This window comes from Lepidochelys kempii, chromosome 3, assembly GCF_965140265.1.
Source record: "Lepidochelys kempii isolate rLepKem1 chromosome 3, rLepKem1.hap2, whole genome shotgun sequence".
Lineage (NCBI taxonomy): Eukaryota > Metazoa > Chordata > Testudines > Cheloniidae > Lepidochelys > Lepidochelys kempii.
Genome location: NC_133258.1, coordinates 203,720,725 through 203,745,235, shown reverse-complemented (window position 1 = coordinate 203,745,235; position 24,511 = coordinate 203,720,725). Strand labels below are relative to the sequence as shown.

The 24,511-nt window shown below is 46.0% G+C and overlaps 1 protein-coding gene across 6 annotated transcripts; it reads right to left on the bottom strand.

Moving 5' to 3' along the window:
* Window positions 1-379: 379 nt before the first annotated feature.
* CD93 (CD93 molecule) lies at window positions 380-23,810 on the bottom strand. 6 transcript variants are annotated; one of them, XR_012158337.1, is made up of 3 exons: window positions 21,667-23,809; window positions 2,558-2,662; window positions 483-568 (listed from the first exon to the last, which is right to left on the bottom strand). XR_012158337.1 is itself a non-coding variant. In XM_073339709.1 (2 exons), the coding sequence occupies exons 1-2, from the start codon at window positions 23,553-23,555 to the stop codon at window positions 478-480; spliced, it is 1,980 nt and encodes a 659-aa protein (XP_073195810.1). In that variant the 5' UTR covers window positions 23,556-23,810; the 3' UTR covers window positions 380-477. The 6 variants fall into 6 exon arrangements, 4 of the variants coding, with proteins under 4 accessions (XP_073195810.1, XP_073195811.1, XP_073195812.1 ...); XR_012158338.1 differs by having other exon boundaries at window positions 484-565; XM_073339709.1 differs by lacking the exon at window positions 2,558-2,662 and having other exon boundaries at window positions 380-568; window positions 21,667-23,810.
* Between the last annotated feature and the right edge of the window lie 701 nt (window positions 23,811-24,511).

Below are 24,511 nucleotides of genomic sequence, written 5' to 3'. Positions count from 1 at the left end.
CTTCTAACAAGGCAGATTTATAGATATTTTCTGCACCTATCACCATTTTCCCTCTTAATTCCTTCTAATTCTTAAACACTTTACAAAACATAAATAAAACCGATAATACATGTAACTGGCTTGACCAACACACAACACCGTAGGTCATGTATTCAGTGAAGAGAAGGCTTCATTACATTCCCTTTGCAGTGCAATTTGACTTGCTGGGGAAAGCATAACCTTTTACCAACTTTAATCCTTCCAGTGATATTTTTGTATGTAGGCTCAGCCGTACTGTCAGAGGGCAGCCAGCACAAAGGGAAAGTTAAAAACAATCATCTAAATCTCCGTCATTCAGAGGAAAGTGTATTTGATCCTTTTCTTCAATTTAAAAAGCAGTATTTTACCACAAAACAGAATCACAGCAGTTAGCTTCTGGAATTCCCTGCAGGGAAAAAAAAATCAATATCACTCTTTACTTGGTTCATTCCAATGATGTTATTCTCTTTCATTCACATGGTACGTCTGATCCTTTTCCAGTCCAGTCCAAGCCACAGAGGTTACAGGAGGTTGTGGAGATTGGCTCCTGCTGTGCAAATAGAGACGGGGGAAAATAATAATAAACCTCTAAAATTCTGTCCTCTGGTGAGTTGCACGGTTGGCCAAGCTGAATCAGAGGGGGAAGAGCTCATGCAAGCAACTTCCTTGCCTCACATGCTCCCTAATCTTGCCCTCTTTTACCACACTTACCAGCTACCCCGTGGCCATGCAGAAGACTACTCAGGACTGCCATGGGCTATTTGACCATCCAGAGTGGAGATGGACCGGTGACTCCCCATTTTGCCTATGGGCTGTTCGAACAAGTTATCTAGGAGGTTACTAAACCTCTGCTGGAGAAGTTTGTGGGTGTTCACCTCCCCCAACTCAATTGCCTTTTGGGGATGGGGTAATGGGGCGTTCCAAACCCACTGGGTGCATTAATTGCCAATATCAATATCAAAAGAGCCTGGCCATTTTGTAAACAATAGCATTAGGGTTGCAAAGTTTTGGCTAATTTCTTGCTAAACATGACAGTGAAGAGCCAGCTGCCTTGTTTTCTGATTGTTACCTGGCTGAGGAGCGGTAGCAGAATTTTGGGGCCTTTCATAGACAGCAATAGTGACTTATTATCTGTCCCATTCCTAATGGTTCCTAACATTTTGTTAGCTTTTTTGACTGCTGCTGCACCTTGAGCAGATGTTTTCGGAGAGCTATCCACAATGACTCCAGGATCTCTTCCTTCAGTGGTAACAGCTAATTTAGACCCCATCATTTTGGATGTATAATTGGGATTGTGTTTTCCAGTGTACATTGCTTTGAATTTATAAGCACTGAATTTCATCTGCTATTGTGTTGCTCAGTCACCCAGTCTAGTGAAATCCCTTTGTAACTCTTCATAGCCTGCTTTAGACTTAACTATCTTGAGTAGTTTGTAGATGATACAAAAGTTTGCCACCTCACTGTTTACCCTTTTCCCAGTTCATTTATAATAAGTTGAACAGTACTGGTCCCAGTATGGATCCCTGGGGGACACCACTACTGACCTCTCTCCATTCTGAAAATTGACCGTTTATTCCTACCCTTTGTTTCCTGTCTTTTATCAGTTCGTGATCAGCTTCCCCTTTGGAGGAGAAATCCATGACATGGAATCAAAGTTTTCCTAGTGTAACTTGTTTATTTAAATGATACATTCCAGTCCTTGAACAGAGTGGTCACAAACAGCATGCAAGCAATCCCTTCTTCCAGAAATCGCAGCCTGAACTCCAACACCTGGTTCCTAGGAAGCCACTCCACCCCCAAAATTGACTCTGGAGAGATTAAAGCAAAGAGCAAATTCTCTTGTTGTTTGCTGCTGCTCACCCAAAAGAATATCCATCATAATGCTAACAACAATTCAGCATTTCTTCAAAACTGAACACTGCTCATACCCTAAAAGTGTTTTTTGCAGGGTTATGTGTAGCAGTGCCACCTGGTGAGTTCTGCAATAACATTATGTAATCAGGTACAAATAAGGGCAGATCCAGCAAAATACGCCTGGCCTTTTGGGCTCAGGAAGGCTGCAGCTTCCTGCTCCGTGGTACATTGACCTATTCAGAGAACAGGTCAGCCTACTCCAGAAGAGCTCCAGCTCAGCAGTGCAAATTGCAATGCCTCAAAGGAGTTGAAAATCTCCTACAAATTATCTCTCCTCCCTCCCACTTCACAGTGGTAGAGCATACTTGGCAGTCTCTCGCTCTAAGAAATGAGACCACAATCCAGAAAAGCATTTAAGTATGAGTTTAGATTTAAGCATGCCTATTGTCAATTGACTGCAGTGAGACTATTCACATGTTTAAAGTTATGCACATGCTTAAACGCTTTGCTGGATCAGAACCTCAGATTCCACCACATGTTGCCCAGGGTTTCCTGTGGCTTTCCCTGTGGCTTCCCTGCAGTGTTGTTTTTGCTTTAGAAGTTGCGTTTTAATTTAGAACAGAACAGTAATTAGAGCTGCAAAATATCTTCTCCACTTCCTGTTTCGCACAAGGCACCCCCTTACCCTTTCACCTGCCATGGTCTTCCTAAAGGGGAAAGGAGCATATCAGTCAGCCTCCTGAGTCAGCCTCCTGAGGTCCGCTGACCTATTACGTCTCTGGCTGCCATTCTGCAAAACATGAGCACAATCATCATTTCCCTGCGTTTCCACAACAGCAGCAGACAGTGAAGAAAGTCTAAGGACACTGTTGCTTCTGTACGGCGTAGGGTGCGACGCACTGGGCAGTGTCATTGTCAAGGTTCCTTTTCCACTCTGAATTTTAGGGTACAGATGTGGGGACCTGCATGAAAGACCCCCTAAGCTTTTTCTTACCAGCTTAGGTTAAAAACTTCCCCAAGGTACAAACTTCCCCTTGACCTTGAATCCTATGCTGCCACCACCAAGCGTGTTAAACAAAGAACAGGGAAAGAGCCCCCTTGGAGACGTCTTCCCCCAAAATATCCCCCCAAGCCCTACACCCCCTTTCCTGGGGAAGGTTTGATAAAAATCCTCACCAATTGGTACAGGTGAACACAGACCCAAACCCTTGGATCTTAAGAACAATCAGGTTCTTAAAAGAAGAATTTTAATAAAGAAAAGGTAAAAGAATCACCTCTGTAAAATCAGGATGGTAAATACCTTACAGGGTAATCAGATTCAAAACATAGAGAATCCCTCTAGGCAAAACCTTAAGTTACAAAAAGACACAAAAACAGGAATATACATTCCATTCTGCACAGCCATTTTACCAGCCATTAAACAAAAGGAAATCTAACGCATTTCTAGCTAGATTATTTACTAGCAGAAGTTCTGAGACTGCATTCCTGATCTGTTCCTGGCAAAAGCATCACACAGACAGACAGACCCTTTGTTTCCCCCCCTCCAGCTTTGAAAGTATCTTGTGTCCTCATTGGTCATTTTGGTCAGGTGCCAGCGAGGTTATCTTAGCTTCTTAACCCTTTACAGGTGAAAGGGTTTTGCCTCTGGTCAGGAGGGATTTTATAGCACTGTATACAGAAAGGTGGTTACCCTTCCCTTTATTTTTATGACCGTTGTGTTCCAGGAGTTGCAATTCAGCCGACAGTGATGAAATGTACAGAATGATAGGCCCTGATTCACCGCTGCATTATGACTCTGGGTGATCCCACTGGTTTCAATGGCTATAGACCATCACACAACCGGAGTAACACAGTAGAGAGGCAGATCCATAACGTTTTCTCAAGAACACGAATATGCAGGTGGTGTGCAATACAGACCTATAAGCTGAACAGTGATTTCACTAACTATCTAGGGCACTCCTGGGACTACCAAATCTTTGCAAAGTCATCAGTTCACCAAGACCTACACTGTGCCCAGCCTCATGCTTCAGGGTGTAAATAAATTCCCTCAGAGGGCTAGGAAGGAACACTTTCCTACCAGAAATTCCCAGCGACTATTAGAATCTGTTGATTCTCACAACTGGTTTCTACTGGAGGCTAGATGGGGTGGTAACCAGTAATGGCTATCAAGGGTGGGATTTGCCAGAGCATATAAAGGAGTTAGACACCCAACTCCTGTTGACTAGTGCTGGTCAGAAAGTTTCCAGTGAAACTTCTCCTCTGGAAAGTTAATTTTCATTTAACTGAAAACTCTGCCACGGGAAGTGACTGCTTTCCTTGAAAACTTTATTTTTCACTGAAGAAAAAAAAAAGAAGAAGAAGAAGAAGAAGAATTTGGCCCCAAAGTGAGAAGGTTTGATTTTCAGTTTTTCATTTCAGTCCATTTTCATCTAAATTTTCTGCAGTGGAAACAATCCATTTCCCTACCAGCTCCATTAGGGACTTTCATTGGGACTCGGGCACGTTTGTTTCTTACTCCCTTTTGAAAATTCCAGCCCTAACGCATAAAAGAAAAAATGTTTGCATGATTTCATTTCAGCACTATGGATTTGCCTGGGTTAGGAAAGAGGGTTGAGGCTAGGTCAGGGATAGTGATGGAACCCTGTTGTAACAAGCACCTTTAGTGTAGACGCAGGTTAACACCATTTACCCCAATTTTACTGGTCAAGGTCAATCCTGGGGAAAAGGCTGTGGTTATATATGTGCCAAGTGGATGTACAAAGCTACCATACTTTACATTCACTTTGCATAGGTGCAAATGATTACCCATGGTGTCAGAGAGAGGAGGAAAAAGCCCAGGAAAGAAAGACTTACAAGACAGCTGCCAATTACTCCCTAGGTATAATTAGAGCTGAGTGAATAATTGACTTTTTTGCCATGGGGGGCTCAACCAAAAAATCCTCCCACAATTTTGGTTTCAAGGAGAAACTAATTTTGAGGGGGTTTCTCATGAAAACAAAAATAAAAATTAATGATGGATCAAAGACACACAGAAAAGAAAAAAAAACTAAAAAATTCAGGTTTTTGTTTCAGCTGGTATTTTGATCCAAGATCAAGATTTTTTGGAAGACTGTTTCATTTTGGGGGGGGTTCATCCCTTAAAATATCGCTAAACTTCACAACAATATGTCATTTACAAGCAAAACGTTGAAATATTTAATTTGAAAATGGTTTTGACATTAAAAAAAAATCCTTTTCTTCCCACCAAAACTATTCACCCAATCTAACCCAGATTCCCAGTACTTTTGGTGCCCTGAAATTTTTTTTGCCCAGCTCAATAATTCACCCAAAAGGGGCACAGTTTACTCATAATCTTTGTCATCCTTCCAGATTCTCTCTGTTTGCTTTTAAAGGGAACATTGCCATAATGTACTTAAAACATGCCTGTATTCAGAAAAAAAAACCTCATTGGGAGAAAAACCCCATCAGCATTTGGCAACAGATCTTCCAGAAAGGAAGGATACAATCATCTGTGCTGCTTTCATACTTGAAGAGTTTTCAGCAGCAAAGGGGCAGAATGTGGCTCTAAGACAGAGCAGGTCAACATCTTTAGTTCAACTTTTCCCCAAAATGCCTTTTTTTAAAAAAAAAACAACAAAAAAGTTATTGATTAAATAAACATTTTTCATTTTCAGATTCTGATTTTTCTGTAATTTGTCCCCCCCCCATTCCTCCCCATTTTTAATGGCAAAATGAGGTGGGGGGGGCAGAGGGGCGGAACAAAAACTAAAATCTGAACATTAAAACAAAAATTCATTTTTTTTGGGCGGGGGAAATCAGTAAAAAAAAAAAGTCACAATCTTTTTAAGCTGAAAAATTATTCTTTTGAAACCTACCTGATGAGAGTGATTTCAAAATTTTCTAAGGAAAATGATGGCATTTTCCAACCAGCTCAACTGGAAAAGACGAAACAAAGTGTGAGATTCTACACCTACTCCTTGCTCCTCAGTTGAACAGCTGCAGAGCACCAAAGTTTCTATGGGCGTTGGCTTTCCCTTTAATCATAATTTTTTGTTCTGCTCATGTTCAGTTTCAACTAACTCAAACCACCATAGGCATCTGATCATGTGGATTTCCCAGTCTGATTTGGGGGTTTTCGCCTTCTGCAGCATGGCGGTGCAGGCATGGGCAGCAGGTAGCAAAGGCTGGGGGAGGCTGAGCCTCCCCAAACAGCCAGGCGTGGCCCCGTCCACACTCCACACTCAGGCCCTGCACCCCCGCTTCCTGCTTGGCGTGGCTCCAGTCTCCCTGTGGGTGGCCTGCCCTCCTGGCGCTCTGGGTCTGGGGCCCCGCCGCCGTCCTGGCACTGGGGGCCCTAGCCTGGGCCGGGGGCCAGCAGCCGTGGGAGGGAGGGGGGCGTGGAAGGGGCAGGCCCTTGGGCAGAAGGGGTTAGGCTAGGGGCTAACCTCCCCCAGCCAGTGGTTCACGTGCCGCCCATGGGTCCAGGGGACTTACCAGGATTATCTGGGTGTATCTCATTTAATAATTTCCCTGTCACTGTGAGGCCTCGGGCACTGGTGCACTTCCGTTCCTCCTATTCTCTGCCTGTGGCAAGACAGCCTAGACTCCTGTGGGCTGTAATACTTGGTTTAATTTCGGTTATTGGATTTAGTGTGTGGGTGCTGGGTGGTACTGGAGGCCAGTGATCATGGGCGGCGCGTGAACCGCTGGCTGGGGGAGGCTAGCCCCCAGTCCCACCCCTTCCATCCAAGGCTCTGCCCCTTCTGTTTGCCCTGGAAGCCAGCCCCCACCCCACCCCCATGGCCACCAGCCCCCACCCCAGGCTGGCTATTGCCCACAGCGCCCCCAGGAAAGGCGAGTGGCCTGGCCCTAACCCCTGGAGCCCAGCCGAAGCAGAGCCCTGAGGGCAGAGTGTGAGTGGGGCCACTCCTGGCTGTTTGTGGATGCTCAGCCTCCCCTACCCGCCACCCATGCCTGTGATACACAGGAGGTCAGACTAGATCGTCTGGTGAACCCTTCCGGCCTTCAACTCTATGACACGCACAGAAACATTTCCCCCAGATGTACTTCTTTCCCCTTTGTGAGGCTTGATTAAAAGCAGTCTCTCAATCATACTGCAGTGCAGTTTACAAAGTTATAGTAACACACTGCCGGCTGTCAACTGTGATAACAAAAGAGGGACCTTTAATTTTTTTCATCTGAGTCATCTCAAACTGAGTCATCTAAAACTGTCATAAATTTTATATCAAAGGAGTGCCGATAGGGAATATTTCCAATAATTTCGCCTGACCTCTGGTTGCTTGATGAGACTATGTCAAGGTTTTTTTGGTTTGATTTTAAAATAAGATTCTTAACTTTTGAATGCAGATGGGTTATACACAGACAAGCATGACAGATTTTTTTTGTCTTTTTTGAAAAGCCACAGAAATCCCCAGTTACGATGCTGTACCTAGACAGCCGAAAAGGAAATCCCAACCCTTTTTTATATAGAAATGTGGGCCAGTTTAGGAACACTACAGAAGCCCATCCAAGTCAAACTTTCACCTGTCTTGGAACATTTTAGAACTACAATGAAAAAATATTAAGTCATTTCAGCATGACTGACCACAAGAAGGAAATAGCACAAGAATCTCTGCTCATTTTTGGCTTTCTTCCTGAGGAGCTCGTAGAATGGACCAAACACAGGATTCAGCAGCTTGGCCATACTGAGGATGATGAAATCAGCCTCGTATAGAAGCACATTTGAGAATCGAGGGTGCTGCCTTCTGAACCAAATGCTGAAAAGAGGGTTTTAGGATTTTCAGGTCTGATCCAAAGCCCACTGAAGTCAGTGGGGGGGAAAAAAAAAAAAAGACTCCCATAGACAGGTGTTGCGTGTAGTGAGCAGAGTTTGGTAAAAATTCATACATAAAAGACCGAGCCCTATGCCTGACCTGCCAGGTTTCTATTCCAGAAGAGAACATGCAACACTGAAGAAACCTGGCCCATGTTTCTGAAGACATTTGAAGCGTTTAGAACCAGTTTGCCCAATGCTTCATACTCTAAATATTGGGCTCAATCCTGCACAATTAACACAGTGGCAGAACTCCCACTGGGTCTGATTCTCCAGTGCCATACCTCTCGTGTAGTTATTTATACCTCTGCCAAGTCGGTACAATATGCTGCCAAATCATCATTCTCTGTTCACGTATGCCAGTGCTTGTGTTTTACCCCTGCTTTATAAAGGATTATATAAGGGGCACGGGAATGGAGAATCAGGCCCATTCCCTTTAGCAGTGCAGAATCAAGTGCTAAGTGTCTTCTGGGAGATATGCAGCGCATGCAGCTCCCACTCTTTGCTTCCTAGGAGGCGGTCAGCATTGTGGAGGATAAGGCTCATTCACAAGAGGCCCTAGAAGTCCCAAGACTACTTCTAGTCCTAATGCCTATTGCTACAAGGGGGTCTCTCTTCAGTTCTCTAGCAGTCCCTCTGTAACGTGGGACTTCGGTGCTGCCAGGGTTCCTGCTGGGAATAGCTGCTATTGAAAGACAGCTGTCGTTATGAGAAAACAAAGTTATTAAAAGCCAGGATATTCAGGACAAAGAATGACATTCTCCCCTGAACTCAGATGTCTTCTGACTTTGTTGCAAGACAGAGGAAGAGACACTGGGGCAGGGGGAGACCTCAGACAACTGAGGAAACGTAAAGCCAACATGGCAAAAAGAGAGAGAGATTCTCATTTACATAGATACCAAAGAAATTAATGCCTGCTTTATAGCCCCTTTAGGCTGCCAGAGCAGCGAAAAGGGGACTTAGTACAATGGACAATCTGGCCCAGAGCGACTAGTGAAGATTCCATACTGTGCCACGTGATCAGAGGAAAGAGTGATGTGACCGGGTGCTCAGCTCACCGCTGGCTGCTGCCGCCGCCTCCCAACGGGTCTGAGGATTAGCTCTGCCAGGCCAATGCCCCTTCCAGCAGTCGCACTCCATCACTGTCTCCTCCTCTCTCAGCCTCCTCATCGTGACTCGGCCCTCTGGCCAGGTCACTGCGTGGTTTCCCCTTCTGGGAATCCCAGAGTCCTTCTGCACAAACAGTCTCACTCCGGCAGTCTTCTCCAGCACTGCCCTGATGGTGTCACTTCCTTAGTGGCTACTAGAGGAACCCCGGCCCACACTCTACTCTGGGTTGCACCTCAGGGACCCTCTCGTCAGCAGCCAGGGTCTATTGATTCCCTCCTGAATCTTGCTGCCTTTTCCTGAGCCTCTTCTGTACCTTCTGGCTCTCCCCACTCCTCTGAGTTTGCCAGCCCAAACTTCCTCCTCACAGGGATTAACCGTAGGCTACCTGCCTCTACAGCCCCAACCACATTCCTGGGGAGAGGGGAGCATAGGTGGCGAGTTATATGGGTCCATGGTGACCATGCTCTAGCAATATTCAGGAATGTGGGCCCAGCTCCACCAATGTTTGGGCTTAAATTTTCAGAGCCATCTTGTCCATAGGATGGACTGGGGCAACCGCCCAGGGCCCCACGCTCTGTGTGGCCCCACGCTTCACAGGGACCCGGGGTCCAGGGCACCCTGGGGGGTTAGCAGAGGGGTTAGTGGGGGAGCTGGCACTGGCAGGAGCAAGTGACCCACCCCGCCTCTTCCTGCCCCTGCTCTGCCCCCACCCTCCTTTTCCCCCCAAGCTCCAGCCCTTGCCCCACCTCTTTCCGTCTTCTGCCTCCTCCCCTGAGCAATGCCGGGAGCTGTGCGTGTGGGGCAGGGTGGAGGGGACTGGGGCCGGGTTGCTTGCTGCTGCCCGCACCAGCCCCCCTGCTAACCCCCCAGGCTGACCTGGACCCCATGTCCCCCTGAAGCATGGGGCCCCCCAAAGCGCAGGGTCTGGGGCAATTGCCCCAGTCCCTCCTGTAGATGGGATGGCTCTGCTTGGACCTGTTTGGGACACCACCAAAAATTATACAAATCTGGCACCTATGGAAGGGAGGTGACGGCAGACTACTTCCCTGCAGCACCCCTCTGCTGCCAGCTTCCTGGCTTTATAAACCCAGCCCAGCCCCTCCTGCAGCTGGGCTCCCTCAGCCAATTAGCCCTTAGTGCTTCCTGGCTTTCCTCTGCCTAGAACAGCGGTTCTCACCCAGGGGTCTGCAGCCCACTTGAGGGGGGAGGTGGGTGAGCAGCTTTAATGGGGTCTGCCAAAATAAACCGGGCTTTGGCCCCAGGTGGCAGGGCTGAGAGAGGGAGGACGGACCACCTCCACCCCCACCCCCGGATCACCTCAGCGGGCCACCCAGCCTGTGCGTCAGCACCAGCAACGAGCTCCCCCCGAGTAAGTAAAACAAAAATAATGGTTCTGTTTATTTTTGCACTTATGTTATCCTTTTCTTTTTTATATTCTAGATGTGTGCGCTTGTGTTTAACTGTATAACTATCAATCGAATACAGCTTTTAATCTACTGGGTATGTAGGAAACTAGTTGTTGGGGCAAAGGTGGGCCATGCAGTTTTTAGAGCATGGGGTGGGGACTAAAGGAAAAGATTGAGAACCCCTGGTTGATAGGTTAACTGGCCTAATTTACCCCTCCAGGCCTTGTGTGGAGTGGACTCCCTATCCCAAGGGGTCTCCATCACTGCAATAGGCCCAGCTGCAAGAGTTTTATAATCCATGTGCTGTTAACATGTTAACAATAAAGATTCATCATTCCAAGAATTTCCTGTTGGGAAATTAAACTTGGATTCTCAGTTAGCCTGTTTTGGAAGTTAACACAGGCTAGACCTCTTTGAACTAGGCCCTTTGAAGTCAGAGTCCAATTGGCTGAATACAGTTTAGTTATTATGGGTCTGATTCTCATTTACATAGGTGCCTTTTTACATATCTCTGGCAGTGTAAAGGCCCTTTACAGGTGGGTGTAAATGTAATTGACTTGTTGGTTAGATTTGCTGTGAGCAGGTTTAATGGGCACCCTATTAAAATAACCTACAACTATGGGAGTTTTGCCTACATAAGGGGCTCCCAACATTTCTGACATGGGTGATGGACATATTCTTTAAAAAATCCCCCTTGTGCATGACAAGAATATTGAGGCGATGTAATATTGAGAGTAAATTTTACTTCTCAGGACACAGGAACATCCAACAGTATTTGTTTGCATTCATTTTGATTAAAATGAGTAAGAGAAAATCCTGCCCATTTTCCCTACAAATGGATGCATGGATGTGCACCACGTGATGATCACACTCGTTAGCATGGATGCTTATCCCAGAAAATAAGACGCCAAAGTATATTCTCATTCTCTGTGAAAACTCCGACTATAGAGGGGGTGCTACCACTATATCTCGGGGCATCTATCAAGTGAGAGCTGCAATCGTGCCCACATTTAGTACAGGTCTTTCCTCCGACCTGAATGGGTGCCTTGTCACCGTTAGAACAGAGGCCACAGACAAAATGGAAGTGCACCAAGCCACAAGTGGTTTACTTGAAAGAGTTCTCAACTATGTGGCCAGGAAGAACAAACAAGTTCTCCCATGATACACAGCAAAAGAATTCACAGAGCAGCTCAGCTGACTACAGTGCTGAGAACCGTGCGACGGGCCCCCAGAAATCTTAGAGCCACACACTCGTAGAGCTGGGTAAATAGCTGATTTGAGTTGACCGGCAATTTGGGGGGGATTGATTTGAAGTGAGTTTTTTTAAATTTTTGGTGAATAAAAAAAAAACAAAAAACACACTTTTGGGGTCAATGAAATGTTTTGTTTTGATTTTGAGGGATTTTTTAAAAACTTTAAACATTTTAAAAATAAAATTAAAAGGAAATTTCAAAACAAAGTCATTTCAAATTGAAAAATCCAAATGCTTCTTTCAGAAAGCCTCAAAACAAAGTTAGGTTTTTGGGAATTGTTTCAGGTTTTCCTGACTGAAACAATTCAGCAACATCAACGTACCCTGGGGAAGTATTTCTATGTTGCTACATTGGCATTTTTTGCCAAAAACAGTTTCAATCAAAAAATTTCACCCAGCTCTACACCACGAGTGAGTACAGCATCAGTGTGGACACAGCAACTTGAGTGTCAGTTTGAGGGGAAGCAGCTGCATTGCAAAATAACAGGAGAAAAATAACTCCAATGATCCACATTCCAGTTAATTCTGCAGGGAAAGACATACCCTTGGGGGTAGATTTTCACTGTCACCCAGTTTCCTCCCACTCTACTCACTCCTGAGGTCGTGTGTCACACTTGAGGTTTAGCATCACAGAAAACAGTGAATTTGGTCAAGGGGCATGGCACGGCAATGAGCTGTCCCAGCTCTAAGCAAAGGTTAAATGCAGAAGAACTGGGTGGTAACGGCAAATGAAAACGTTTTTAATCCTCTTGATATGAAAGCAGATGTACGTGAGTGGGGGTGGATCCCTAACCATGATGACAGAGGCTCTGACTCATACACCACTAGGCAGATTACTTTTATATTTTTATTTATAAAATTGTTACATTTATATTAGTTCTTCTATTGAGGGAGTTACAATGTGTATCAGCTGACAGCTCTGCCATTTCATTGTGGTTTTGAGCACATATAGAAGTTGCCTAGAGAAATGACAGACTGACATCTTGCTCAGCTAACAGGCAGCTCTGGAATTTCATTTGAGGGAAAAGGACCAAATATACAAATCATTAGGTGCTCAATCCAAAACATACTTACGTCAATGGGAACACTCCCACTGACTTCAATGGAGTTTGAATCAGGCCTTAGAGAAGTAACGTTTGAAATCCAGTTCACCCATGTGCCTCCCAAAAGGGATTGCTAGATTAATTATCTGTTGACTGCATACAACTACAAACACTAATCATCAGTGCCATAGCATGAGGGGGAAACCAAGTGAGATAGCAAAAGAAGAGAAAAAACACACAGCAGAAGAAAAACATCTTCTACAATAGAAGAGGCCATGTAAGTTAACACAACACCATTGAAGACAAGAGAGCTATACCAGTGAGGCTCTGGGACCTGTACTGTGCATCTTTTGTTTCTCATACTGCCATCCTAATCCATTTTAGAAAAATAATGAGCATTGTGGACAGGTGCCATCCCAGGACCTCCTTGCCTCAGTTTCCCTTTGAGCTCCCAGAAATAACCCACTCACAGCAAGAGTCTTTAGAACAGTATTCCCCCTCTCCTAGGATCTAATTGATTCAGCATAGTTTAGCTCCCAAAGCAAGCTCCCTTTCTATCAGTGTTCCTATAGCCTGCCTTTGGGAATTGAATGGTTCAAGTTCTGATCTCCCAGCCCACAAACTCACTCCTGTAGATGAGATTCTCACAACCCTCTTCCTATGCTCTTAGCAGCTCTTGCTGGCCTGGGCTTGAAGCCTCATTTTGAGAGGCTCACAGAATCATCCCACCACTCCCTTAATCTTCCCAGCTGGGTGTAATAACCTCAAACCTCTGTCTGGATTGGCTGGCAGAGAGAGGAGGCTTGCTCCACCCAGGCTCCTGGGCCCTTAAAGGAACAGTAATCTGAGTTTTTCCCATACCTTCCCCCTACCAGACATTAACTGTTCCTCAGGGACCAACTTCCTTTGTTCTAGTGATTGCTTCATTTACGTCCCAGGACACGCAGCGGGATGACTGGCCTCTCAAACTACCTCCTCTGGCCATAAAAGACCAGTGCCCCATTACAGGTATCTGCTTCAGATGTAACAGTGGTGGCTGATGTATAACCGTACCTACAATGGACACAGGTGTTGAACTTGTCTGCGCCCCAGTATTTTGGGGGATATGGAGAAGGAAAGCTTCAAGTCTTGCACATTCAGGGAGGTCAGACTATTATTCCTTCTCGCGATCTCTCTGCTGACTCTAACATCCTCTGAGACATAAGTGAGAACAGCAGATTCCTAACCTGGGAAGTTCTCTGGGTTCATCTTTAAAAAACATTAATTCTTGTCTTCCTAGCAATCTGGATCCTTCCTTCGGTCACATTGTCACAAGTAGCACTGTAGCCCAGTGGGCTAGTTTGCCTTTATTATATTTATTGCTTTGCATTATATTCAGCAGTAATGCAAGAAACCTACAGGCCTGTATTCTGTAAGACATTAGCTTCAGCAAGTTAGCATAAGGCTTGAAACCTATAAACTTTGAACAGATAAACTTTGCACAGATAAATGGTCCAATGGAAAACCGCAAGTATTTGGGGAGCTGAAAATAGAGTTTAAGGGGAAGTTCTGACGTAAATAATTCAACCACAGAAGTGTCCTGGCAACGAACTGGTTACAGGTACATGGGATATATTTAAGGCTAGCCTGCTTGCTTATATATCTTTTCTTGTAAGTGTCTTATTTTCTTATGGGTTTGATTATTTTATTATAATAGGTTTATAGGTCTATATTAGAGTATATTTTGTCTGTAACACAAGGGACCTGCAGGCCACATCCTGTATGGCGAGCTAAGGCCAGGTTAGAATACATATGTTTGGGACCTTTCACCTAGATAGATGGTGAAGAGCTAAAGCATAAGGTCCATGTATGGCTGTGACCTATAACATAGAGGATGCGTTAAAGTAGGTTGGCACAGGGGCTTTCCTAAGTTCATACCCTTTTAAACTTATCATGTACACCACAACTTGGAAAGAACCGAAATACTCGGTTAGGACAGAAATAACAAATGTGATACCTAACCACAAAAGGGCCATGGTAATGAATGGACATATATGATAATGAGTTGAGATCATTGATATACTAACCTATACGAAAAAAACATTCCAACATTAGCAAGGTGAGGAAATACAAATAAGGAAGGGGAAAAAATCCCCTACTGAATATGCATCAAATACAACAGTGTCAGCGTAACATATTACAAAAACGGCATCCCAGCCTAGGCGTGGTATGAGAGAGAGGTGTAGTCCTTGGGAGGTGCCAGGATGATGGCCACTGGTGATGATGGGGAAGGTGATGGTGATGAGGACAATGACCGCTAACATTTCACGTTGTTCTATAGGAGATGGTGTGATTATACAGATGTGGAGAAGGACATTCTGTAGTACCTCTATCTACCTTTACTGATTTGGGGTGTTTGTGACTATGCTAAATGTATGAATAAACTCTATTTGTAAATATAAGAGTTCCTATAGTGCAACTGTGCACGTCAGGGTTCCCACCAGTATAATAATTTGAATAATACTGGGCCTGAACTTGGGGCAAGAACCTGGCAACCCTCGAAGTGATAACTGGAGACTCTTAAGTAATCAATATAATTAATATGCAATCTAAAGATCAGGCAACAGCACTGCAATGTACTTGGTTAGACATGAAGGTCACCTACTGACTTTGAAGGGACCTGAGAGAGTCAAATGCCAAGAAAGGACTAAAAGATAAAAATAATGAAAACAGGCACAGATTAGAGGGGGAGGGTATGTGATGGGACATATACTCTACACTGGTATAGAGATAGCTAATTGAAGCCAGAGAGCAATTAGCCCATCCAGTTGCACCAGAAAGATGGGCCAGGCCCAATTAAGGATCAGTCCCAGTAGAAGTAGGGTAACTAATAGAGGAAGGATTCTAGGGCAGTAGAAGTCTTAGGGATTCTCTTCTGGGATAGGAGCCTCTGGTAAGGACCAGACTGAAGTAAGCTCTTGTGATAGGCCTTGATAAGAGACACCCCTGAGCCAGCCCAGGGCTGGGACTTCAGAGACAGAGAGAATTAAACTGGTAGGGAGGAATCATCTAGGAGGTGTCACTGTGCAATAGCGGGAAAGACCTCTGCGGAGACTGGGAAGGGGAGAAGAGCCTGTGGAAGAGTGACCCCAGAAAGGGGCTTGGGAACAGGTCCTAGAAACAGGCTGAGGTAAGAAGTAGTCTAGGAAAGCAGAAAGGGGGCTGAGGGTGCAGACCTTAGGTGCTTGTTACAGGGCCAGTAGACTGGAACCCAGAGTACAGGAAGGGCCTAAGTTTGTGAAAGTCCCCCCAATATATGAGGTGTAAGGACCATTGAGCTCAGAGATGGGCTGAAGACCTGGTGTAAGGCCATTGGACCATAGTATTAAGAAGAGGCACAGTGGCTGTCAGCAAGGGGTGTCAGAGGAGGACAGTCTAATAAGCTATGCCCAGCCATGAGGGGGCACATTGGCTGGTGAGTCACTCTTCTACAAGGGAAATGAAAAGGCATTTTTAAAGCACTTGTTTTTGCAGCGTGAGACACTTTGGAGAACATGGTAGATTTGAGAGAGCCATGTTAATCCTTGCAGAGTGCATCATATTTTGTTATTTGACACCTTTTCCTCCAAATCTTTCCATACTCCCTGCCCCACAGAAAAAAGGGGGTCTGCAGATCCTGGGGGAAACTTCAGAGGCCCAGAACGATCCTTGTGGAGATTTTATATCTCAGCACTGGTCCCAGGGAGTGTGATGCCCTGGCTTACCCTGACAGTGTCCCAGTTCATTTGCGATCTACTGCACCTGTGACAAGTAAGGGCCAAAATAACTAATATGGGCCTGATCCAAAGGCCGCTGAAATCAGTGGAAGTCTTTCCATTGACTTCAAGCTCTTGGTTGAGAAATCCCACGGCAGTAAATGGTAGGTCTGAATGTAGGCTGACTGAAAGAATGGACAAACTATGATTTTTGGATCTCTTTCCCCTATCCATCCTGTTTAGATTCTAAGCTCTTCAGTGTAATAGCACTCTCTACCCTGGGCTTGTATAATGCCTAGCACAATCTTGGTTAGGCCCAAGGCATACCATAATAAACATCAATAGCAATAATAGTGGTTTCTGACCATGTTATAGCAATGACTGCGCTACAGAATCAGCAGTTCAGTTCCACCCTATTGCACTTCTGTCAGATATAACCACATTTCTGTTTTCTTCTCCAGATCACCAGCCTAAATTAGATAGGGGTAGTACATGACCTACCTATCTCACTTCCCTGGATAAATATTGAGACTATGCCCATCACAGTGGTACCTAATTTTAGTCATCTCTTCCTATGGCAGATGCTGATACTAGCCAAAATGAATCCAGAAAAGCTTTTCCTGTTTTGAAAATGCTCATTTATTCATGTCCAGCTGCTGTTAGAGAACATCTTTTTTCTTAATATACCATTTAACAAAAACTTCTGTGATTGGTAGGACACAGGGGCTATAGAAATGAGAATCTTTAGAGGGGGTCTGGTCAGTAAGGCTAGTTCAAATTTTTGCTTATGTTTCAATTTTTCCTAGATGAATCTTTCATCAGCCGCGCAGATCTATCTTGGTAACCCCAAATGATTAATATTTTGCTGTTTTAAAGAAATTAGTGTTCTGTGCCTTGGTCCTGCCGTGAGAGCCACATGAATAGACCCCTGCCCCCTCCAGAACGACACTGAAGTCAAAAAGGCTCCATGTGGGTCTGTCTGAGTGCATTCCATTGGCCTTAGACTTAAATTCTGGGGAGCAGGAACCTTTACTTCGTATACATTTGTACATCACCTAGAACAAAAGGGCCCTGATTTTGCCTGAGGCCTCTAAACACTTTATTAGTATACATATTAAATCATTATTAGATGAAAGGTACCTAACTGACAGCTCCAGAAACCAAAGTCCTCTGTACAGAGCGGGGGCAGCATGAGTAGTGACAATGCAGATAGTTTTCCAGCACTGCCCTGCTTAATCTTGACTAGCAAGGACAATTTATCAGGGGGCTAGTCAAAAATTTTCCCTCAAAACCCGGGTTTCTGTCAATTTTTTTTTTAATCTAAATGACATTTTTCACAGAGGGTATCTGCTTTCCTTAAAAAAACAAAAATCAATTATTTGTCAGTTTTAGTATAAAAAAGGTCTTGGTTTGGGGGCAGTTTTAAGCAAATTATTAGAAACACCACAAATAAAACAATGTATCATGTATTGCCTCAATAAGTATTATCATGTTTATTTCAAAGCATCAATGACACATTTCATTTGGATTTTATTTGTACGTGCTTCCATCAGAAGAGCAATGTATCCACTGAGGTAATGCTATTTACGGTATTAAAGTTAAAAAAAAGGAAACCACTGTTTAAGAACACCTGTAATATCATCATACACAAATGTAACATTGATGTACCAATGATGCTGTTACCTGTGAAGAACAGAATATTTTTGGGCATGTATTATTTCAACCTGTGGGCAGCCACATGGAATTACCAATAATTAAAAGGATCTGAAAAAGTGTGTGTGGGGGGGTCTTATCACACCACATCTGCCTGGCCCCAGTAGTTCTGCCCACCCAGCCTCACCTCTGTTCCTCCTGCATCTCCTGGAATTCTTCACCCTGGTTTCCCAGGCCTGGAGGAAGGGGGAGGAGGTTCTGCAGTGAGAGCCTCTTGTATCCCTTCCCAGGCCTGGTTGCGTTGGGATGGGGAGGAGCTGTCCCATTGCTCACAGGAGGGGCAGGGGAAGGAAGGATCAGAGCTGTTCTGAGATGCTGGAGTCTTTCCGCTCCCTTTGTGCATCCTGTGAGATTGGTACTGGGTTGCTAAGGGAAAAAGGAGAAGACTCTGGTCTGCTTCCTCCAGCTACTCAGATTAGCTGCTCTTCACCAAAGGTGGGCAAGTCGGGAAAGCCGCCAATGAGAAGGACGTTCCTCAGGTGGTACTAAAAATGTGAGCATCTCAGCAAGCTGGCTGGCTTTTTAGCAATTGTATTTCCCAGGCCTGTATCATGTTTAAACCTGGTGCACTTTAAGCACTGGTAATTCCCATTAGCACTGAGGAGGTTTGTGCATACAACCCTGGCATAACAGGAATATAACAACACATACAAAGCACTTGCTGTGTTTAAAGCATTTCACATGTGTTAACAAATCAGTCCTCACAATGCCCACATGAGGTTAGCAGGTAAACACTATTATTCCCCATTTTCAGGGAGGAAATTGAAGTTACTCATCCAGCTCCACAGAGTAAATACATACAGAGCCCACATTAACGTTTGGGATCTCCTGACTCTTCATTTAGGTACCATAATCTGTTCCTTTGCCATTCCTACTCACTTCAAGGGCTTGATCCGTAGCCCAGTGAAGTCCATGGGAGTCTTTCCACTGACTTCAATTGGCTCTGCATTGAGCCCTGAATCAAGAAAACTAATTCATGGCAAAAAGCAAGCAAGGGCTGAATTCATCACTGATGTGACTCCACTGAGATGAAACTGGCCTCAAGAGGTTTCACCTGGTGAGGTAAAGGGCAGTTAAAGCTAAACCTACATACATAGCAAATCAATGTTTTTTGGTGGCCTTAACTGATTAGAATTTTTTACTCATAATTCTGTGAGACACACCAGAATACACAAAATTTATATAATACTAAAAACTCAGGATTATGGATTGAACTATTAACCTTTCTGAATAAATATGTGAGATTTTACACTGGCTTTATGGTTCCACACCTATACTTTCTAGTTTCCCATTCATTTTGAATGAAAAGAGTTAACATGGAAACACCTGGATATCTTCCACTATAAAATGAATGGGGAAAGACTGAGGATTATAAACATCTTGAAAACGACACAAAGCAAAACGAATAATCCCAGAATTTTAAAGTTTGTTGGTATGACTGTTCATACAGGCCCTGACCCAGCACAGCATTTAAGCACATGCATAACATTAATCTTAGTCCTATTGTTGGGACTACAAAGATGCTTAAAGCTACTCACGTGCTTAAATGCTTGACTAGATTGGTGTCATAACAAAGAATTAGTTAGTATGAATTTTCTGCAGGTCTTCCCAATAAACCAGGGATGAGTACACTGCTTCTTTCAACTATTGTCCAGAGAAATGGAAGCATATACAAACTATTCAAAACATTTACAGCTGCTAGAAGTTACATTTTCCTGTTTTCTTGACTTGTACAATGGATAACCAGAGAAGAAAAACAGCAGGAAAGGGTTTTCCTCCACACACTAAAAAGAACAGGATGTAGCTGTGAGGCTCACAGCTAACTCTTTTGTGTTAAGTTCACATTTCTGTCAAATGTGGCCTCAAGTATACAATAAAAGCTGCAAGAATATAAAGGTGGTGGGTATTTCAGGGAAAATATGTACCCTTATAACCAGATCCATATTCCTCTTTAGCACCTTTTGTACTCTGTATAGGCATGGTACTGCTCCATTGAAGTAAATGGCAAAACTGGTGTTGACTTGATTGGGAGCAAGACTTGGACTCTAAGCTTAGATTTTCAAAAGTGACTAGTGATTGGGTATCTCAGTTTTGGGTGTGCCCAGTCTGAAACATCTTAAAGGGGCCTCATTTAAAAAAACAACCAGCCCTCTGAAAATCAGGCACCATTAGGTCTCTTAAGTGGAGCACCCAGAAATGGAGGCACCTAAAATCATCAATCATTTAAAAAAAAAACAATAATTCTGCTTTGTCATAAATACACTTTATAAACATATCCAAGGAAACAATGGTGAATAGCACAATGAAATCCATAAGATGTATTTAAGGAGAAAAATCGATGAGCTAGTTCAGAACAGCATGGGGGCCATGGCTCCATCTCCTCCTGACCACTTCTGGAGCAATGAGTGCAGAGACTGAGATTGTGACTGAACTTTACATGCAGCATGCAAGGGGCTAACAGACACCCACTTTCTCCCCAGCATTGCAGACCCATACAAGGGCCAGGGATGACTTCACCTTGAGAAAAGTGATATGACTTTGGAAGGGGATAGCCTAATTACCCTAATTAGCAAAATACACTACAACCCCAGGCAGTTTCTCATCAATGGGTGAAAAACAAATATACTCAGCCTGGACTACTTACAAGCTTCTATGACACTGTAATACACACATATTTGAATAAAACAGGCATGGTTTGGGTTTTGATATTACTATATTTTGAAAGAGGAGATTATTTTCTATCCTAAGTGACAATAGATGGGCAACTCCTCCTCAAATACCTTTTCCTAACTTCTTGATCTTGCATCCTCTTATGCTTTCTCAACTGGACACCATCAAATTAGGCCTGAATAAAGACGGAGTGGATGGATCACTACAAAAACTAATTTTCCCTGCTGATACTTACACCTTCTTGTCAGCTGTTTGAAATGGGCCACCTTGATTACACTGGCCTCATTAGCACTACAAAAGTGATTTTTCCTCCCTTGGTATTCACCCCTTCTTGTCAACTGTTGAGAATAGCCCACTTCCACCTTACTTGAATTGGCTCATTAGCACTGACCCCCCACTTGGTAAGGCAGCTCCTATCTTTTCATGTGCTGTGTATTTATACCTGCCTACTGTATTTTCCACTCCATGCATCTGATGAAGTGGGTTTTAGCTCACGAAAGCTTATGCCTAAATAAATTTGTTAGTTTCTAAGGTGTCACAAGGACTCCTTGTTGTTTTTGCTGATACAGACTAACACAGCTACCACTCTGAAACCTGTCAGGTACACAAGTGTTTGCAAGATCAGGGCCATGATTATTCTGATTGTAAAGACATTTACCTTTTTGAAAGTTCCAATGAGCTCTTCAGTGTGATTGCTTTTATTTTTCAAAAGAAACCTATCACTCTGGGCCTAATCCTTGTCCTATTAAAATCAGTGGGAGTTTTGATACTGATTTCAGTGGGAACAGCAGGGGGATCTTGATCCAAGTGGCAGACTTACTGTTCCTCTGACACTGAGACAATGCCAAACCCAGGGTTCTAAAGTGAAAACAAAAGTTAAGTCACATAATGAAAGCATAGTTTTATATAATATGGGAAATATTCTCTGCTGCACACAATTATCCTTAGTTTAGTGTTCCCTCTCTCCAGAGAACCCTGATGCTACCCTAGTCCCTGCAAGCATGCTACCCTTTCTGCAGACTCCTGCCTTTACCTGTAGTCATTGTCTACTGCTTTTTTCTCTGCCTGCTCAAGTACCCAGCAGTAGTTGTCTGTGGCGCTCCTGGCTTTCCTCTTTTCCTTCTTGGCTTTCCTCTTCCTATAGATGAGCAAGCCCAGGGCAAAAGCCATCAGCAGCAGGATAACCACCAGGCTGCCCAGGATATAGTACAGGAGCAGTTTGGGGCCATCGGTGGCCTGGTCAGCGTCGGGTTTCATCATGGGTTCCCCAACCCCTGCCGCCCTGCTGACGGCAGCTGGCTGGAGGGTGCTGGGTTCTGCTCCCCCTGGCTGGGCTCGGGTGGTTGGATCAGAGCGCGGGGCTGGGCTCTCGGTAGCAGGGTGGGTGTCCGGCGGCTGTCCACCCCCAGCCGTCGGCTCCTCTTCTCCTGGGGGGCGCAGGGACGGGGACGGGGCCGCGCTGCCGGCGGTGGTGGGGCTGGAGCCGGAGAGGCAGGAGACGCCGTTGGGGGCCAGCGCCCAGCCCGGCGGGCAGAGGCACTGGTAGCTGCCGGGCTGGTTGACGCAGCGCTCCTGGCAGGGCTCCCCCAGGCACTCGTCCACGTCCCGGCAGGAGGCCCCGTCGGGGCCCCGCTGGTAGCCCGGCCGGCAGGCGCAGAGGAAGGAGCCCGGCGTGTTGGCGCAGAGCTGGGCGCAGGGCGCGCCCTGGGCGCACTCGTCCAAGTCCCGGCACTGGCGGCCGCCAGGCCCCGCGGGCTCGTAGCCCGGCGGGCAGGTGCAGGCGAAGCCCCCCGCCGTGTTGAGGCAGCTGCCCTGGCAGGGCTCCCCCAGGCACTCGTCCACGTCCCCGCAGCTCACCCCGTCCCCGGCCAGCGCGTAGCCCGCGGGGCAGCGGCACTCGAAGCCCCCCGGCCGGCCCAGGCACAGCCCCTGGCACGGCCGGGCGCTGCAGTAGTCCACGGGCGAGCAGGAGAGCAGGTCCCCGCCCAGCCGGTAGCCCGCGCGGCAGGCGCAGCGGAACGAGCCGCCGGCCAGCTCCAGGCACTGGTGCTGGCAGCCCCCGTTGCTGTAGGCGCAGCCGTGGCGGGGCGAGGCGCACAGCGGGCCCGGGCTGTTCCACGCGAACCCGCCGCCCTCCTGCGCCGTGCACACCAGGAAGGGCCCCGGCGCCTGACCCTCGCACGACACGGCGGCCAGGGAGCCGAAGGGCACGGCCGCCAGGGAGGCGTTGTTCAAGCCGAAGGGGGTGGTGTAGGTGACGCTGCCGGGCCCGGCCAGCGCCAGCTGGCGGCACATGCCCTGGAAGCTGAACTTGCAGAGGTAGCCCTGGACCCTGGCGGAGGAGCCGCTGCAGGGCCCGTCGGCCCAGCCCAGCCCGGGGGAGCTGGGGGCGGTGCTGTTCCGGTGCAGGCTCACGCAGCGCCTGCTCGTGCAAGTCTCCCGGGGCTCCCGCAGCCAGCCGGTGTAGCTGGTCTCCTCCCCGCCGGAGGCCCAGCTGAAGCCCTTGAGGAGCTGGTGCTGCTGGTAACACTTGCCCTTCTCCCGATGGAGCCCGATCCAAAGCCTCGCCTGCCCCTCTGGCCCAGCTTCCCTCCTGGGCAGCTTGGCTAGCAGATCCTGGACATGCAAGGCCTCTTCCTGGCTCTTCATGGTCACCAGGTTGCCTCCGTTGCTCTTGCAGTTCTCCTGGGCATCCGCCCAATTGTGCTTGCCCCAGTGGATGGTGTAGCAGGCAGTCTGGGCGCACAGGGCCTCTGCCTCCTCACTCGCCCACGAGGGCACCCCCCAAAGCAATGCCTGGCCTAGGAAGAAAAGGGCGATTCCCATGGTTGCTTTGGTCTGGTCTGGCAGAGAGCGGCAGGATCGGTGCTGTTGCTGTCCCAGGCACCAGATGCACAGATGGGACCTGCAGGGGACACACATCAGATGTTAGAACAAAAGAGCAGAAGCTGTTTGCCTTTCAGATCCCTTTGGCCCAAGGAGCTGCCCTGCACGCATCCTGTGCTGTTGCGACTCTTATTTATCACCGGAGACTAGAGTTTCCTGTATTTTAGTTACTGGTGGCTTCATCCCCGTGGTTTGTTGATAACAATCAAGATATTCAGCTGCTTTTCTTTGCCTTCCTTTAAGTGAAGTGGTTTAACACCAGTTTAAAAAAAGATTTACCATTAAAGGGCTTTCTTTATTTTGGCCCAGTGCTCCCCTCCCCCTGTAGGAGAAACTTGCTGGAATGCTGCTTTCTTGTTTTATTTTTAAAGGACATAAACTACTTACTCATTGGTGACTTTTTCTAACCCCCAATAGGGAGTTCTAGTTTTCCAGTATCTATTGGAGAAACAACAACAAAAAAGGCATGGAATCCCTGCTTATGATCCTAAGCATAGTTAACATTTCATCTTCTAGAAGAAATGGAATACTTGGTGCATATAAGTCATCCACACAATTAATTTCAGGCACTCCCCTCCCCCCCCCCATTCTTGCACTTTAAATAGATGGAAAAGTCCTTAAATAGGGATTGGGTCGTGAGAATGTCTGAGCTCCATGCACTAAGCCAAGTTGTTTAAGGACACCAAACCAACTCAAACTCAGTGTACAGTGGGGAGTTCTCTAAATGCAGCCCACTTAGTCACTGATCTGTTGTCCAGAACCAGTCACTTCAAACAGAAGAAAAGCACTGAACAGCAGCTGCTCATACCTGGGACTTTTGAGCATCAGAGCAATGATATTCCAAGTTAATGGTTTTGGGGAATTTACAGATCAGTGATCAGTTGTATCATCAGTTCAGTTGCAGCTTGAGCCAAACCCAGGGAAGTCAATAGGAACCTTAAAGAAAGGGCCAAGTAGTTAGTGTGAGAGGTTTTACTGGATGAACAAATGCA